The sequence below is a fragment of the Epinephelus fuscoguttatus genome, linkage group LG18 (assembly GCF_011397635.1).
Source record: "Epinephelus fuscoguttatus linkage group LG18, E.fuscoguttatus.final_Chr_v1".
NCBI lineage: Eukaryota > Metazoa > Chordata > Actinopteri > Perciformes > Serranidae > Epinephelus > Epinephelus fuscoguttatus.
The window spans coordinates 30,726,875-30,746,802 of NC_064769.1; the positions used below are offsets into that span (position 1 = coordinate 30,726,875).

The following is a 19,928-nucleotide window of genomic DNA, read 5'->3' on the forward strand; positions in this document are numbered from 1 at the left end:
GCTGTATTTCACAAGTCCATTATTTTTTAATAATTTGGTACTAATTAGACAGGTGGAAAAAAATATATAAAAAAATAAAGACAGTGATTAATTATGACGCTCATTCTTAGTACTCATAGTACTCACATTCATTAATTACAATTACCAGTCTTATCTTGGAAGTCTTTTACTATGTGCAGTACATAGTTCAGCAGGAAATGTATTGTGATACCGTAAAACTTCAATTAATAGACCGGGCTATTATTTGCTTAAATCACTGAAACCACAGGCTAATAGACCTTTTTCACGGCAGACATTTTGACATGTCAGAGTGGGAGCAGCACAGGTGTATTCAATTACATTAATGACAGCTGCGTTCCATTTAGGGCAGATCCTGGTATTATCCATGTTGGCTAACTGTTACTAGCTTACTGGGACACTGAATGGAACTCAGCCATCCGTAATGTTATCAGTTTCACCTGTGCTTTTCCTACTGACACAAGTTAAAATGTCTGCTGTGAAAAACGTCCATATTAGGAGCAGGCGTCTATTTGGGACGGGCCTTTAATTTCTTTCACACAAAACTGTTACTCATTAAGATCGGAAAAGACAATCAAATTGCTTATTTAAACCAGCATGAATATTACTTGTATAAAAATCAGGTTTCAGATAATATATCAATTATGAATAATTAATTAAATCTAGCTCCGAGAGACAGCACATCAGAGAGAAAGTGAATTACGACACCCAGCATACCGACACAACACCACTTTATCTGGCTGAAACAATATTCATAACTTAGATCAATATTTCATGAGAAATTCTTTTGATTTGATAAAGAAATATGAATAATTTACAGGGTACTCAAGGAATGCACACATAATTTGAGGTAGCCAACAACCCGGTTTTATACCTCCAAAGACCGTCTATTAAAAACAAAAAAAGAGCTGCTTGGCAACAAGACCAGGCATCTAATTGAGACAGGCCTTTATATGGCAAAATGTGTAGCCACACCGGGCTAGTTAAGGGGGCTCGGCGTTTAATTGGGACTACGCTTTTAATTGAAGTTTTACAGTGTATTTATCTATAGGCCAGAATCAAATTAAACATAAACAGAGAATAAAAAATCTATTTACTTAAAAAAAAGCCTACAAAAATCTTTCAAGGAAAAACTCAGAAGGGAAATCATGGACACATAAATTAAAGCTTGTTTTTTCATTCTGCCATGGGAGGAAGCTTTGAGGGATTTGATGTATGTTTTTTTTGTGTAATTGTCTCTTTTGTTGTTTAAAATGATTGACTACATTTAAAAAAAATAATAATACATGTCTTGGGCACAAATAAAAAAGAGATACATAATTTCAATGACGCTTTTCTTGTTAAATAACAATCAACCATGACACCACACGAAGACAAATGTTACCTTTTGTACTTCATAATTGAAATAAATGAGGGCCCATGATTCACATTCTAGTCCTGTGTGAGCCAGCTCTTCACTCCCCCCACCCCACTATCCTTTCCTCAGTTGATTTTACAGTCTAATTTCTTTTTCTCTCCTTCCTTCCTTAAAGCCAGTGCTGGCATAAAGGGAATGCGTGCTGGACACAGCTGCAGTGAGCCGGTCCCATTGATCAACTATTGTCGAACAGCAGAACAACAGTGTAGTCGTTAGGTGTGAGCGCGGCTCAAATGGTCAGCATTGGAAGCAGTTTCACGTCCCAGGACACGACTTTGTTTCTGCAGGGGTCGATAAATCGCTGTAGCTCCAGCAAGCTAGTGCACTTTGCTACTTATTGTACCAGGCCTGTCTATAAAAATCTCTGCTTTGCTCGGGGAGGGTGTGTGTGTGTGTGTGTGTGTGTGTGTGTGTGTGTGTACAAAATAACCTATGAGAACTTCTTTCTTTGCATGCGTCAGCTTTTATTACAACATTTACGAGTGACATTAGCACACGCATTAAAACTGCATACTAATGTGTGTGATGTAATCCACGGGTGTAGAAGACAGGATGAGGAAAATAAAGAGAAAAGGAAAGTGTATTCTCCTGCCGTGCACTGCAACATCCTCATCTTGAAAACAAAAACAATGTAGAATGCAAATCTATATTGTCCCGGTGCAAAGTCCACTTTTTTTTTTGGCATCTGTCAAATGTCTCGATTATTCCTTCTAATTTATATTTATTAGATAGAAGATATAGCTTTCAATTCAATTCAACAGAACTTTGTTTATCCCGAAGGAAATTCTTGTGCCAGAGAATGCTTCAAATTACAGTAACACTAAGAACAACCAGACAACGAGTGGGTTCCTCGGGTCAGGGTCACTCACTGGGTCCAGTTTTCTTACAATAGAGTATTAAACCTCTGGCAAAATATACAAATATACAAGATAAGAAGTGTTTTATAGAAGCAAAAGCAAAAACCAGTGCCTAATAGAGTAACAATGGGAGTATGACTAGAAAACTTTGCAAGAAATTTTGACGGGTGCCTGCTGCCGTCGCTGAGTACTATTATTAGCAGTAGCTGAGAAAATGACATGTACTGCCTATCATCATGAAATGTAAACTGTGATTTCTTAAAAACATTACTAGATATCAAAATGCAGAGGTGGTCCAATTAAGTCAAGAGTCTCGTGAGCCGTTTACAGTTTGAACGGCAATTTGGTGTGGCCTCAAAGAGGAGTGATTTTACGTCAATTTCTCCACGATCTCCCATTCATTTCAATGGGAATTTTTAAGCAGTTTTTCAATAATTTCATAAAAACCGTTTCTGAGAAAATGCATAGTACACTATTCCTGAATTTTCCGCATGCTTTGATGTATTTTTTGCACGTGTTGGCAATGGACCGCACAGCAAATGGCTTTTCATTTAGTACAGAAGGATTCAGGGTGGAGCTGAGACAAGTAGTAGATTAATCAATTTGTTTTTCAATAGAAAATGTATTGGCAACAACTACTGTTTTTTGATAAGCACTGAATTTGGGTCATCATAGCAGAGATGGCAAATATTCCCTGGCTCCAGCTCCTCAATTGTGAGGAAATTTACCATATTATACAGTACATTTAAAAAATGTATATCCATGGGTTCTAGACGTTTGGTGTGATTAAAGAAGCGATGTGAAATCATCAACTTGGGCGTTAGGAAATTGCAATTATCAATTTTAACATGTTTTTAGATTTGAATGACTCTGTGTCATCTGATTGCAGCCTGTAATGGCCACTCTCACAGCCACACAAAAGGTTGACTGATGCCCATGCTCACCAACACCATTACCACATTTTCAGTTACCTTTAATTTGCTGTCACTTAAAATACACACACCAGTTTGTTTAGTTTAAGATTCATTAGCACTTTAACAACACACTGTTTTCTGGATGAAGCTCGCACATTTAGTTTGCATTGTTTTGTCATTTTACTATTTGTTTCTCTAAGTTATTAATTCATGTCTCCTTATCTTTGAGTTACCTGAAGTCACTTCCTGGTTGGAGTTGGGCAAAAGATGGGGCTGAGGGCGGAGCCTGGTATTATGCATGTGCCATCCCATGGACTGCACCAAGAGGTGTGCCATCATGGGGGGATCAGTCACTATATGTGTTGCCCCATTGTCTCATTCTCTTAGGTGTGTTTGTTGAGTTAATGTCTAGTTTTGTTAGCCTTTGTCTTCAGTAGAGTTGTGTTTGGTTGATGTCTTTTAAGGGCCCTATTACTCAGTCATTTACTTTGTAAAATTTATTAATTTTTGAAAAATAAACCCACCTTTTTTTTAACTTTAAACCTGTCTTTTGACATGTGATGCTGTCTGTCTGCATTTCTAAGACTGCATGTGTATCGTCACAATAATTCCTTTACATTTTGCTTTATATCCCCAATCTCTACGATTGTAATTTATTTTTAATTGTTCTCAACTTTTTCTTTTTTCACTTTTTAATAAAGAACTCTAAAATATGTTTAAAAGCTCCAGATCTTCAGTAACAGCCAGTTTGATCTGCACAAACAGTATTTATCATTAGGAAAACTGGCTGTAGATTCTCAATCCCACCCACAGGTGTGGTTTAATTTAACAAGTGTATTAACACATACGTACATAAAGTTATAATGTCACTTAGAAACAAAATGTCTGTCATGACTGTCACACTAAAGCAAATAGCTTTATTGAGGACAAGAAATCACATTCAGGGGATGCATATACCGTACATACCGTACTGTAAAGGACTGCTATTATCTAATCCCCTCAACAAACGTCCTGCTCATCTGCTCTCTGTCTTGACGCTCTGCCGAGGTCTCTCGCACTCTACGACCCCGCTCCCCAGAGCCCACACCACACACACTCCAACAGCATTGCTCAGTGATGAACTAGGACAGTGAAGCGTGAGCGGGTTGAAGGTTAGACTGAGGTTGGCTGAGGACAGTAAAGATAAGCGAAGGAAGGGGGCGCTGAATAACAGGACAGAGGATGACGCAGGCTTATACAGTAGATAGGCTGTAAGAAACACAAGGTCAACTCCCAGAACACACAAACAGATTGGATCATAAGGCCCCAACGCAAAGAGGATTTAAGGTTCTTGATTGACAGGTTTTTACGAAAAAAGGGATGTGGAAGATATCAAGGATGTAGGTGCGGTTTCAGAAGTGGGAGGAGGGGGACACAGTTAAGTCAGAGGTTGTTCAACCAGCCCACACGCTTTTCAGACTGAAATATAGCTTAAATCAGCACAGAATAATCAGCAAAAATCAGTGCTTGTCTTTGATTGATGTTCAATGCAACTTTTTTATAGAAAATCAAAGTAACAAATCGTCACACTTTCAGAGAAAAGCAAAATAAGTTTTTTTTAAAAGATATTTTTGGCCATTTTGCCTTTATTTGGTAGTACAGATATAGCATAAAAGGAGGAGAAAGAGTGGGGATGACATGCAGCAAAGGGCCGTGAGTTGGAATCGAACCCAGCAAGGATACAGCCTTTGTACGTGTAGCGCCCACTCTACCAGGTGAGCTAGTAGGCGTACCAAGTAATTTATTTTTGAATGGTGTCAGCAAAGCATCTTAACCACAGGTGTTTCATAATAACTACCTGACAGATATTGGATGTCAAGATGGCGCCTATTCATTCCAGTGGAGGTGCTCGACTTGCACATAAGCCAAAAAAAGATTCAAGCTTCCAGGTTTATTTTACATTTATTTTATGCCGCCCAGTGTTTTCCCCGCTTACCCCGTGAGTTCTTGCTCTGTTCATAGACTTCACTTTGTGATGATGTCACAGAGTTTTAAATAGTTTTTCTCAGCTAAAGAAAAAAATTACAAATTTAAAACCTGCATGGGTGGAGCCCTCTTTTAAGGAATGGTTCACAAAGCTGGCAAAAGTTGCATCATATACAAAAATCTCTTTCAGCTCTAAGGACAGGACAGAAAAATATGTGGCAAATTGGAGAAGCTACTTGGAGCACATTGCCGGTGTGGACGTATTTTGAAGTGAATCATACACTATTTGAGTGTCTAGGAGTTCATCTGCTGCTTGTAGATCAGAGAAGATTGTGGTGCATATTTTTGTAGGAATATTTTTTCTCTTTTCTTTTCTTTTTTTCTTAAGAATTATGTTTGCATTTTTATTTATACATTTTCAAATTATTAGTTTATTTAGTTATTGTGTTTTTCCCTCTTGTGTATATACATATATTTGATTTATTAAAACTCGGTGACACTGTTTATGTTGGGGAAAAAAAACAAAAAAGTTCAATAAAATATTAATGATTTTTTTTTTTAAAAACCTGCATGGATCAAAAAATCATAATTGACCTTGTTTACAGTTTGAGGCCTCTTGTCAACAGTTTTACAGATGTGTCTTTTATAATGAATGGTAGCCTGTGGGGAAATTGCTTTATGGACTGCAATACCACAAGTGGCCACTGGGAAAAACTGGAAGCAAGGTTGAGCTGGAAAGTTCCCTGAGAGGTGAAAGTGAGGGCAAACAACTCCATACCCCATACATCAGCTGGGTAGAGAAATTGGACCAAGAGTAAAAATGTTTAAGTGAGAAAAGAGTATCCTGTGAGTATGAGTATTTTTGTGTCCATTGCATCTCTGGATGTGCAGAGGAGTGTGCATAACACGGCCCTAATTCCCCAACCGAGGCCGGAATGCTGACACAGTGACAGAGACGTGAATTGTCAATGCCTGATTGCAGTGAACACACATCAAAGATGAGATCAATGGGCTCCAACAGAATGTCAATGGACACGCCTGTGGCAATGTTACCCAACACAGCGAGGAACTCTACGGTCATTTTGGAGCACAGTGGATGGCCTGATGTGTCTGTACATAAACGATCTGACACTGTGGGGTTATTGTTTGGACAGCGAGACCTTCACCCTGCGAAACTAGAGCTGGAAGAAATCATTTAAATTACAGCCTCCCTTACACAATATGTTCTCTCGTTGCTTCTTAAATGGAAGCCCCACCGGTTTCACACATTAAGTCCGGTTTATTCATCTTGGCCTCTGCTGCTACATTTTTAACAACTTTTTTTTCCTGTTTTATCTGTTTTCCCTTGCCTCCCAATTTTTCAGAAGAGCAGTACTAAATCTCTGGTGTGTCCTTCTAGAGGTGTGCAGAGACTCATAAAACATCCTTTGAGAGGTGCAGATGAAATGCTGCCTGGTATGCCGCCATAAAAGCACTTTGCAACCTTATACTGAAAGGTGCCATGTTGAGTAGACCTGGAGGGCCTGTCTATACATACACAACATACGTGTACAGTATGGTATGTGTTTGAATGGGTTATACCAGTTGACTTGTCATATATAGATGACAGGGGGCTTTGAAGCAAGACAGAAGAGGTCTGACAGTTCACTGGGACCTTTGAGTGCAGCTGACCTAGCCTTAGGCAAAATGAGCAAGAAGCGAGAAGGCCCCTAAGAAAGGCCAACCAGGGTCAGTGAATATTGGTGTTGTGTAAGTGCTCTATTTGATAGAAGCACCCTGTTCATGTTATATCATACAGCACGTGGTCTCGGATCTCATTACCCATTTACATCTGTAAATCCTGTGGCAAAAGCAGTAGGAAATCATTGCTTAAAGCTCCATTAGAGGAAAACTTCACCACCCAAATGAAAATCTATAAATCAATTACTCACACCATGTTACCTGAATTTATAAAGAAAACTGTTTTTCTCACATGCCTCTGGCCAAAGAAGAATAAAAAAAACTGAGAAATTTCTTGATGAATTCATGTCATAGGGAACCGTGTTTAAGAACAGCAAATCAATACTGAAACATCTGTTTACAATCTTCCACAAAACTCATGCAGTATAATCCAAGTCTTATCTATCTGGTCGTATGCCCAGTACTTCCCAAACAGACAGCCCTTTCAAACACATTCCCACCCCGACCTTGTCACATATCTACATCCAGTCATGGACCTTCCATGTCAGGATACGACGTGAAAGCTACCCTGGGTGTGTGGTTGTTGACATTCTGGGACTCTGTGTCAAGTTCTGCATGTTACATGCATCATCATCTTTCAAAATACACTTCCATTCTCATAGGAAATTTACCATTTCTATCGGTCTCTTTCAAAGTAAATGCACTATGTCAGTACAACAACACAAATTGATGTTTTTCTTCCTTCTACAAATCATGTATGTGGTAAGGTTTAGGAAAGAAGAACAGGGTTTGGCTTAATTATCTTACAGGATGCGAACATCGCTCTCCTGGGTCAAAGTCGGTGTTTGTTGGACCCATCCACCAACCCTCCCTTCTGTCCTACTAGAACTTTTGCCGCCTTAACTTTTGTTCTTGTCCCGCCACGTTTCCTCCTGACGCTGCTTATTGACGTTAACCTATAACGGCAACCGGCTGCGTATAATCCTGACATTAAAGGACTGCCATTTTCATCACTGTCTGACGCCGGATTTTGATGACTTCGGAGTGAGACCTGGATGCCCTATCTGAAGGGAAACTGAAAAGGAAAGTGAAACCTATCAATGCTCACTCCAAAGCCACACTCCACTGACACCTCACTGAACACATGAGATGCTGGTCTACTGCTGCCTCGATCAGATAGTTTGTTAGTGTTATTGTGTGACTTCGGCCAATCTGAGCTAACCCTCTAAAACGCTAAAGCCACACAATAACACAAACTATCTGATCGAGGTAGCAGTAGACCATCATCTTGTGTGTTCAGTGAGATGTAATTACCGTTTTGTCAATGGAGTCTGGCTTTGAAGGGATCAAAGATAAGTATCATTTTCAGTTCAGCTCCCCGTTGGAAAGGGCTGTCTGTTTAGGGAGTACTAAGCATACAGCTGGATAAATGAGACTTGGATTATACTTCATGAGTTATCTGTGAGTTTTTAAACTGATGTTGTGATATAGTTTTGCGATTATTAAACGCAGACTCCTACGACTTCAATTCAACAAGAATTTTCTCACTGCTTAAATTCCTTGCTCACCAGATGCATGAATGAAAACCATTTTCTTCATAAATTCAACATAACACTGGGGGAGTAACTGATGAATCGGTGAAGTATTCATTTAAGCACTAAGATATCAACACTGAATACGCACTACTATAAATACCACTGACAATCAACACCTTACTCTGCAGCTTGTGGTTTTTATCCATACATTTGTACAGTGGACTCTCTTGCAGATGTCTCCAACTCTCTCGTATAAAACCACTGGAAACCAATCACTAGCATCCTAGCTCAAGCAAGGCAACTATAACTGTAGATCCAAAAAAGGAAGCTGAAGTAGACAAGTCCTTTTTTTGACATTTTCTTTTTGCAAATTGGAGGGGAAAACACAGCTAGAAGACAAGTGAATAATGGATTTGCATTTATCAGACGGCAAGAATGGTTTCAAGATTTCTACATTATATTTAAAAAGAAGCTTTTTTTGTTGTGCAAGTATGACTGATTAGCAATGACGAATCATCAAGATAATAATATATAGTAAGATCATTTTGCCTTTGAAATTCTGATGTTGACCTTTCCCCTTGAGGGAACGTAGTTCAGTGTACCATCTAATTACCTTAATTAATGTTTTCTTGTTCAGGCCAAGAGCCAAATGTGACCTTATTTGATAAACTCATACTTTATTGATCCTCACAAAGCAGCTGTGTTTTCATGTTCACCTCCCGTAGCAGAGTAAGAGGTCAGGGTAGCCCTCAGGCAAAAAAGGAATTGCTAGTGTTCTGCTCAAGGACACTTCAGTAGGCAGGTGCTTGATCCTCAATTAAACAAGCTGAGTAGAAACTTGATATTACCAGCCTATCTGAGCCACAGTTTGAGAATCTGAACTCTAACAATAGTTTGCTGTTTAATTAATATCCTGATTACTGAGATTGACTCAGGATCAGAAGGTGTGATTTACACTTTGGCCCAATGAGCCCTGATTTCCACACCTCACAGCAGAGTGGTCAGCGTGGACAGGCGGTGAATTAGCCAGCAGTCAGCACCTCATGTTGTCTTTATTAATGGTGAGGGACGTGCTCCCTCTCTGTCACTCTCCCTCTCTCCATTTCTCCTCCTTTCACTTCCTGGCATGGCTCCTAATGGGTCGGCTCCATCTCCTTATTACTCAGACGCATAAAATGGCTTTTTATGTGGCGCCGGTGAGCCACCAACCTCCAAGCAGATTGAGCAAATGAAGAGAAATAAGAAGCTCATTCCAGCCTTGATAAAGCAGTGTGAAGGATTTTCTCAGCTCCGCCATTATCTGTGAAAAACTACCATCCCTGCATACGATGTTTTATTCTGACTCAGACAGTTGTGCTTATGATGTACTTCCACATAAACACTGTGATGCAGCGCAGTTTGAATGACAGATGGAAATGTGTTGTGAGTTTTGTGCCTTGCAAGATAACTGTGGCTAAAAGCTGCAGCTAATTGCCTAAAAATGTAAATTGACTTGTAAATGAGCAGCAGATGTTAATAGCCACCTCCATCTTAATATAGTGAACGTGGAATACATTCATCCAAACTGTTTGTTTGACACTGGTACTGGTGAGTGCTGCGGCTGTTCGAATGATAAATGAGAGAGTTGCAAATGAGACACATACCTGATGCCTTTGATTTGTGCAATGCTGTGGTGGGAGATCCTTGACAAAGCGGAGATCACCTGAAATAAACAAAGAGATAAACAGACAGATAAATATATAATTCTTTATAGTTTATCATTTTATTTGCAAGATGCATTTACTTAATTTGTGATGCTTGTCTCTGTTTTGTTCTGTCTTTCTTATGTCATTGATACTGATGTTATTCTGTGATACTGTATTAGTTAATGCAGGCTCCAGGAGTACTAAACACTAAAACAAACAAACAAATAAACAAAGATGATAAAAACAGCCAGCGACAAATGTAATAAAAATATCGGCAGCAAGTAACTGTAACAGTAACTAAAAGATAAACCATCAGGGACGACAATCAGTCAACAAGAGTAGCAACTAAAGGTAATAATGAATAAAATAAAAGTAACTAAAAAACAAATCTTCAGCATCAATTAAGACAGGTTACTAAAAGTAACTAAGAGACAAACAATCAAAGGCAACAAATCACTATATAAGCGACAAAAACAAAGCAACAAAAAATCATCACAGACAACGATCAACAACAAAAGTAAATAAAAGTAACAAATAATTAACAGTCAAAAGCAATAATCAACTGTAAAAGTAGCTAGAAAACAAGTCATCAGATGTGATTATGAACAACTAACACCAAAAGTTACTGAAAGTAACTAAAGGACAAACAGTCAGAGGAAACAATCAGCTACAAAAGTAGCTTGAAGTCATCATATGCAATAATTAAGGGTTAAAAACAAAATCAACTAAACTAAACACACTGCTGGTGACAAAGCAACAGTGTGGCCTGCTGCATTATTGCTGAATCATTGTTGAAGTGCTGGACAAGTGCCTACTGACATTATTAATTCCTCCCAGGCTTGTGTATTTCTGCTACTTCTGAAAGTCATCTAAAGTTTATATTTGGTCAAAAAATATCTTTGGTTTTTACCTGAGCCCCATTTTAACATCACATTTCACCACCCCATTGCATCCCAGTGTGCACAGCAATACACAGAATGTTAGCATAGCATCAGCTTACTTAGGCTGCCTCCTAATAGTCGACCAGAAAGGTCTTAAGTCAGCAAGATTTCATTCATTGGTCGCTTATTCACAGAGGGGAAAAAAAAAAAAAACGGTCAAACTATTAGGAGCTGCGCCTTGTCAAAATAAATCAAAACCTATATGACTAGACCATGTGGGAATTTAATTTGAAAGGACAAACGCAGGAAGAGGCCACGCTCAGCAGTCAGACAGGAGTCGCAGTACCTGCGGTTATTCCACAGGCTAGTTAATAACATGTCGGGCAGGAAATCCAAAGTGTGGGATCATTTTGAGAAGGTGAAGGATGAACCCAAGGTGATATGTAAACTCATCTTCATTGGTCGACTACAAACATGACGTATCATCTGAAACATGGAAGTAGCTACATGCCCATTAGCCCACAGCGTCATTAACAGGCGGCTCGCTCAGTGTGTGACGTGCACTTGTAGATAAAATATAGGCCTATATTAATGAAGGTTCATTAGTACGGTTTGTATTTCTCTGTAATGTAGCACAGTGTTAACAATGTTACTGATACTATTCTTTCTCACACCTTCAACTCAAACCATTGTGTTGCCCCGCCCAAAATATATCATTTAATAATTAAATCAATATCGTAAGAATGCGGGCGACTAGTCGACTAATGGCCCTAAATGACAACTATTGGTCAGCTAGGAGAATTCGTAGTTGGGGGCAGCCCTATAACACAGTACCACAGCTTGAAGCAAAAACATGTCACTGGTAGAGCGCTGAAAAATTGCGGCCAGCTCAACTTTGATTTGTAGCTTATTACGCCCATCATGTAACAACAAGTGTAGCTTTATGTCACCAGTTCCCACTGAGAACGACTTGCAGACTGTTGCTTTGTCTCTCGCAGTGTGAACACAACAATAGATAAACATCAGAGGCAACAATCATCAACAAAAGCAATATATTCCACAGGGGAACAGCCATTACCACAATTCTCTGTACTTCCTACCAGTTAAAAGAAACAAGTTCAATCCAGTCCATCATTCACTTTTCTCCCAGGGTGACTATCAAACATTATTTGCGTGTTCCTTAGCAATCCCCCTCGGAAGTATGCGCTGCCACGAAGGACTGTGTGTAAACATAATGCAGGCCACCATGTTAATGGTGACATTCAGAAGACATGTGGTGCACAGTCATGGATGGGTGGGTACCACTTTGGTTAGATTACACGCCAGCACACAAAACATACACAACAGTCACGCACTTGACCATCCCCACATTTTCCTTATTTTACCTTTCGTCTTGTTTTCCTGTATTTTCTTAACCTCCTCTGTACTTTCCTTTTTTTGGTCGAATAAGGTTAAATGTGTGGATGTAGTTAAGCTGATTTAACGCTGCTTATGAGTCACACGGAAGTGGGTTTATGGCTGAGGACTACAGATGGCGTGCTTGCAGGGTCCACAGAGGCTAGTTCAGGAAGATGAGGGGACCACCATCACACTCCCATAAACACACACACACACACACACACACACACACACACACACACACACACACACACACACACCAAAATACACCAAAACACAAACCCTGTCTCCTACGCCTCATTACCCACTCCTGGGTGTATTTCAGCTTGCAACACCGTGGCAATGCCAGATGTCTCCTCGACAGGGAGAGGAAAATTGTTATCTCAACCCCTCTTCTTCGGCAGGTGTGTCATCCACAGCCTCTCATCAAACTCCCTCTTGTCTAAACACACAATGCATCTCAGCGCTTATGGTATCTATCATTCAAGATGAGCTAATTGCTGTTGTGAAGAGAAGACGACCACTTTAGGACCGGCAAGTACTTATGTTGAAGCGCTTTTGACCAAAACCTTTTACTCTCGCTATTCAACTTGTTCTCGTGTTTAACATAATCAGTTGTGGAGAATGGAAGGATTACACGCGGCGATGTTGTGGAGTGCGTATACATCACATGCATTTACATCCAACCACTCAATGGAGGGAAACCTCGACGGGGCCGTAGCTCGACAGGATGATAAGGGGTTATTTCTCTGTGTCGCTAAAGACCCGTGTAATAGGCAGTCATGTTCATGCTTAATGGTTCCAATACAGGGCCAGTCTACCATTACACACCTCCTTAACATATATTCTAACTGCACTTTGCAGACAGAGAACAAAAAGGAAAGGGACAGAGAGGAGAGCGGAGAAGAACAGGTTGCTAATTTGGCTCAGTGTCTGTTTAGCCCATGGTTAGGGTATTTATTAAATCACTGTGGACGCACCCATTGTGCTGCTGGGTGGCACGCTGCCCACCTGGCCATGCTGCAGGGAGGGATCACATATGGCACGCTGCCCCAGTATCATTATTAGCTCTATTTTTTTGGTCTTATTAGCCTACATCATCTGTGTGGAAGAGACACAGATAGTATAATTTAAACACAAAACAAGCAAACGTGTGGATAATCAGATGGATAGATAGGTGGATAAATTCAGTGTTTAATAGCAATTAATTTTTAATTCTGTGTAGCGTGATCAGCTGTGGTACGATCCGCATAAACACAGCTGGTTTCAGCCAGGTTTGTCCAGGTTCAAAGGATCGGGGAGCTGCTGGCTTCCACCCAGAGAGGTCACAGCAGGGCCAAAGCCTGCATGGCCCGGGGAGACAAGACGAGAGTGTGCCAACACTGAGCATGCTAGCGTGACGTTCACACATCACAGGGTAAAGCACCTATTAATATTAAACCTCTAGTTTCCTTAACATTAAGGAGTTTGTTCTCATTTTTAGTTCATGCTAGAGTCACACGCCATGATGTGAAAAATATGTCTCAATATTGGGAGTGCTGTTCGTGACTCCTCCTGGCTTCTAGGAAGAAATGCTAATTTGCAATCTGTTTTCAGGGCAGCTGAGGAAGTATACATTTGTTCTCACACTCTAACAAGAGCCTAAAATGACAATTACACTTCTCATTTATCTTTTCACGTGCAGTAAAGCTACAGTTTCACTGCAAAAAAAGCAGATGTGAATACAGTGAATTGTTTGACTTTTATCTAAGCGCTTAAAAGAATACTCCACCAAAGAGCTATCTAGAAGCTGCCTTTCAAGCGAAGAGGCTGTGATTGGTAGTCAAAAGACTTGGATTGTCAGTGGAGTATCTCTGACCTTTTTAAAACACTTTTTTTGTGTGGAGCTGGCATCTTTTATCTGCCTCATAATAGCGCTCCTCTTTCTCAAAGGTGGCCTATCTGCCTGGTTGTGCTTTCCTCTTTTTGCCCGTGTTCCTGTTTCCCTTTCTGCCTCTAATACACTCTCTTCACCCTCTTCTGATCCTTTGGTTCACTCAAAGCCTTTGAGTCTTTACACATTATTAATTTCCCTCTCATCTCGTACTCCCCGGGGGGTCTTAACTCTGGGGCTGGCCAGAGAATAAAGCTTCTTCCACCCCTCCAGGAATATGGAAAAGACAACTCACACGATGGAGTGATAGCTTAGGTTTCTAAAGCCCCAAACCAATATCTTACCTTAATCACCACCCCACATGGTATCCCCTTACCCACATCTGACCCTTTCTGTCAGTCAGGAGGGTGTAATTGAAGACACATGTTCAGTCAGACGGCTTCACTGAGGCTTGCAGTTTCTGCATGAGACTGGCATGCAACATTTACGATCCATTTACTGCATAAGAAGTGTGTGTGCATGCGTGTGTGTTTGTGGAGGGCAGAGTCTGGAGTGCAGGGATGAGGATTGCATCTATGGATTAAAAGTGAGGCAAAGCCAAGTGTTTGCAAACACACATCACCCGTACACATCTCCAGACTCGCCACATGTGGCCCCAGCTGAGGCCAAGTGAAGCCTCGTGTGACGACTCGGCAGCCAATCGGCAGACCAAGAGGACCTCGTTACCCCTGGCAACGGGGCTTGACTGAATATGCATGGTCATCAATTACAAGTCAAATCAAATGAAACCTGCAGCCATATGCTATTAACAGTAGGAGGGTGGGGCTGTGATTTGATTAAGATCTGAAAACATGCACAGGAGGACTATTGACAGTCCATCACAAACCACACCCCGCCGCCAATTCTGTTTATTTCTGATGCAGTCATCATGACATGATTATATTTCGCACCGCAAATCAATGCATGTGTTGGAAGTCATCCAACAAAGAGGCTGAATTAATGAAAAATTCATCACATTAGTGTTATGCTGTTTCTCGTCTTCCTCTCTCTCCGGGCTCCTCTTCCAACAGCTAACTCCCCGATAGTGTGAGATATTTATGAAGTATTCACACTTTGATAGGACAGCATTGCTCTGCTTATGCCAGCCTGCCAAAGTGGTAGGCATGAAGCAAAAGGGGCACGGAGTGGGAGAGCTGAGAACAGATGGCTGAGTGGGAACCCTGCGTGCCCAACATCAATAATAGACAGACAGAGGGGGGACGGCTGAGCCCGTCTGTGTGCCTGTGTGTGTGTGTCCCACTGTCCCACTGCCTCCGGGAGTTTCTGTCTTTTACAAACCTTCACTTATTCTGTTTTTTTCCCCCTTTAGGCTCACAGTCTCTTTTTCCTCTCCTTTCCACGGTTTGTTTTTCTGTATTACACACACAATTCACACACGTAAATGTCTCATATATTACACAAGCAATAAAGCAGAATGCTCCCTCTGTAGAGGTACATGGACATAACTTCAACTTTAGCTTCAGCTTAAACCCTGAGGGAATGTTTATTTATTCAGATTATTCAACCCCTCTTCATACAGTGTGGCTCTACAGATCTGTTTATACTGTTGTGCTACAAAAAACAAACAAACGCAAAGACGAAGAAGTTTAGGACAAACACTGAAACATACAAAACTTCAAAAAATGTCAATGTGTTCGTACAACTGAAAAGAGTCTGTGTATTTCAGTGTATGAGGCGGACTCGTGGAATGGGCTGCGTGATGAACTGAAACAAAGCACAAATATGAATCAATTTAAAAAACTATATTAAAAAAATATTGATTATTGATTGACATTTAGATGAGGAAAGTTTGTGTTAGGGGAGTGCTTATTTATTTTGGTGGTGCTTGGACTGTAAATAAACTGGGTTTAGCGTCTCTGAGTACCTTGAAAAGCACTTTACAAATAAAATGCATTATTAGAATTTATTATTACTTATTTATTCAATTGGGTGGTAAATAGACTGGGGACAGTTGTATATTAGTTGTACATAAATTTGGGGATTTGTTGAAATAACAGATGTGTTAAAAGAAGAAATGTAAGAAAGGGGTAAGGACACATAAGTTTTACTTCTACCTACTCCTTTTTCGGACACTGTTATCTTTGTTTTTATTGTTTGTTTTTTTTTATTGTGATTTGAAATGAAGTCATTCATTCATTCATTAACAACTGAACTAAAAGATAAAAGGGCAGAAAGCCACACCAGAAATGAGTCAGCTGAACACAACAATACTAGATTAAAGCTTCATTAAAGACACACAGTACGGCTGATCACAGAAATGCGCTGATGGCCAATATCCACAGTCATAAACTTAAGAGCGAAGCAAAATATATAAATATTAAAGCTCCAGTGTGTGGGAGTAAGGGGAATATACTGGCAGAAATAGAATATAATGTAATATGTATTCTTTCTTTGGTGTATAATCACCTAATAATGAGACTCGTGTTTTAGTAACTTTAACATGAGCCGTTTATATCTTGTCTTTGTCCTTTCTTTTCTGAGATTGCCATGTTGCAGCACCATGTTTCTACAGTAGCCCAGAACAGACAAACCAACTACTGGCTTTAGATAGGACCATTCGTGTTTACACATTGGCCAGCGTAGTTAGAACCCCTCTGTGATGAGCAGCGTTGGATATACACCAATTTTCTTAACGTGAAACAGCTTTTTCCAGTGTTTTTCCCAGTGTAATTCACTGGGTCTGTTTATTTTGGAGGGGAGGTGACTTATATGGATAATTTAGCTCCTGGCAAAAACTTCCTAAATGATGAACACTGAAGGAATTTTAACTGAGAGAAGTTTTAACTGGTTAAAATCTGCAATTCTCAATGCCAGACACCACTAAATCTCCCTAAATCTAATACTTTACTCATTTAAAATAGTCTAAAATGGTGCTAAATCAATAAATATCAAATTAAATTAATATATAACATGACTAACTAAGCAAATACAATATAACCAAACCATAATATACATGTAGACTTCTGACTTGCTGGATAAAAGTCGATGTTTTAAACACAGCAGAAAGCCAAATGTCATGGGATGTGTTTAAGTGCACACATTCCCTCTCTAATGGACTCTTGCATACCTAGTCTGTGACACAGTGTGAGTGCTGTGCAAGAAACCGCATGAATGACTGCGATTAGTCTCCGAGCATAAGCTCATGTTAAAGTTGCTGAATGCCATCAGGAGCCGGGCCTGTGTAAATCCTGATTGCAGTCAGATTGGCACCTGCCACATTGCACTAAATCCCCTCAAAGCGGACCTTCCAGCTGCTTGATTACAGGGGATTTCACTGTGTATGTCCAGGCAAGAAAAGCCTCCGGGCTGGCCTGAGAGGCAGGGAGAGTGCCACTGCTGACCCAAAGACCCCATTTACCATCAGCGCCAGACAAAATGGCTGTAAGCCTACAGAGGGCATTCAGCCCACACAGAAAATGTACAGAGTTTAAATTGTGGGTTAGCTTAACATAATGCAGATGGTGTGAAAGCCTTTTGGAGAAGTTGAGCAGGTTTCCATGCATTTCCTACACCCATCAATATGAATTATTGATGTGAATATGTGCCTACAGAACAATTTTAGAGCTTATTTAGCTTTACGGCCTGGAACATTGATTTGATCTCAACCTGTGCTCTTTGAGGGAAAAAAGGGCAACTGTGGCTAATACGTGCAAATTGTACTCCATAGATCGCATTGGCCTGGTCAACACCTGCCAATGTGCTGCAGCCACGTCCATGACCTGTCCCATTTCACGCTAAATCACCATACATGGGTCTGCTCAATTATGTGTGTCGGAGGATGTTTGTGTGTATCAGCACACACTCAGCTGGAACATATTCACATGTGTTGTGCTTGATTGCAGGCATGTTCGCAAAGACACACACACAGATCAATGGTGCAGCAGCCTGTAGAGCATGCAGTATTGGTAAGGAGACAGTTTCCGGTAGAGCTGGAGCTTAAGAAAAGTTATCCAGGTGTCTAAAGGTCTAGATAAGATAAAAATGGCAACAGGAAGCAAAGGAAGCAATAAGTGAGGCTGAATGACTACAGGCCTGGTGGAGCATCATCAAAGAAGACACAAAAAAGTCCCAAGACAGTCACTGACAGCAAAATATGTGACATCAAATACTGTTTATGATGACCTTGTTAAACAGTTCAAAAATGGTATTTCTCTAAACCACTGAAATTCACCTAACCTGGCTTTCAACACCCTCAAACTAAAGCAGAGAGTCAGTTAAACCTCAGAGCCATTATTTGATTTCACATCCTTTGTGCTGGAGTTGGGATTCAAAACAGCTAAAAATGTTTGGTAGATAAAGCAGGAGATGCCATGGATTTACTCTCTTGTCGCCATAAACCAAGCTAAATGCTTTGGTTAAGTGCTTGAGAGAAATGCTGCTTGAAAAGCCCTGCATTACTGCTGAGGATATCTACATTCCTGATGAGCCAAGCAGCATTAATAATCCCAATAAATGAGCCCCGATCAAACACAAAAAAGACGCTGCTTCACTCAACAGCGACAGGAACTGATCCCTTATGACTGATTTATTTATTGCAAAGCCAGTCCATTCATAACGATGTGTGAAGAGTAACGCTGCAGTGTTTGGGCTCAAGGCTGAGCAAGAAGGTGGGAGGTTTTAGGAGTGAGAGGGTGGCGAAAGGAACTTATAAGCATCTTGTGACTCAGCAGCGGGAGTCTGACGGAGCTCCCTCCACTGAGGAGCTCTGCTGAGCGGGCATAAAACAAAGTTCTCGCTATGGCAACTGAAGTTGAGATGTAGTTGCTTTTAAGTGGATTTTGGCCTTGAAACGAGAATCGATTTATAAGCTTCTCTTTTTATTATTGAGCAAAAATGTCAAATATTTGATGTTTGGTCTTGGACTGTTACATTTTCTGACATTTTACTTGCAGCATTACATGGTTTACAGCTGGTTTATGGCATGTATGTGCACCCCACATCAACACATGTCAATAATAATTCCCCCAAGGTCCCTTAGGTGAGAGTTCAATTAAATTCCAATAAAAGGCCTGGGCGCTGTTGTGATGTGATAAACATGTGGCTGAAGGAAGCCACTTGTAGCCCAAAAGGTTCACTCAGAGAGGTGAGTAAATAAACCCCTCTCACATTTTAGTCCGTGTTTTAATCTCACCCTGCAGACATACAAACCCTCGACACGCCTAGAGGGGCCTCATGGTGAGCATGATGGCAACGGCACAACTCTGCACTCAGCAAATCATGGCTGATGCCTGCATTTACACGTATTTGAACAAAACAGCTCTTGGGGGACGTGGTGGCAGCTGACAAAACAGCAAACAGTGTGAACAAAGTGATGTAGAACAACCCTTCCCCTGTAGATGAATTCTTGAGCCAAACTGAGCAGAGAAAAAACACAGACGTGGAACACAGTGCCTGAAATTATCTCACAATGAGCTGGAAATGCAACTGTGATTGAAAGTGAGAATGGAGCCAATAGAAACAAACAAAAACTAATAACTAAAATTCATCTGTAGGGCACGTTTTCATTATAAAACCATTACACCGGGTGGGTTATCAGTTCAGGAGCATCTTTGGTGTTTGGCTGCAGGTTACCCTGCCAGTAGAAATGAGACGAGATCAGACACGCAATCTGTCCACTGCTGCTTCTCCAACAAAACAGCAGGTCA

The 19,928-nt window shown here is 40.5% G+C and overlaps 1 protein-coding gene across 5 annotated transcripts in view; it reads right to left on the minus strand.

Moving 5' to 3' along the window:
• Window positions 1-19,928, minus strand: part of vav2 (vav 2 guanine nucleotide exchange factor) — a 291,900-nt gene that overhangs the window by 97,673 nt on the left and 174,299 nt on the right. For all 5 annotated transcript variants that reach the window (XM_049603492.1, XM_049603491.1, XM_049603489.1 and 2 more), the window contains exon 3: window positions 10,030-10,088. In XM_049603492.1, the coding sequence (XP_049459449.1) occupies window positions 10,030-10,088 (59 nt within the window). The remainder of the gene's footprint in view (window positions 1-10,029; window positions 10,089-19,928) is intronic.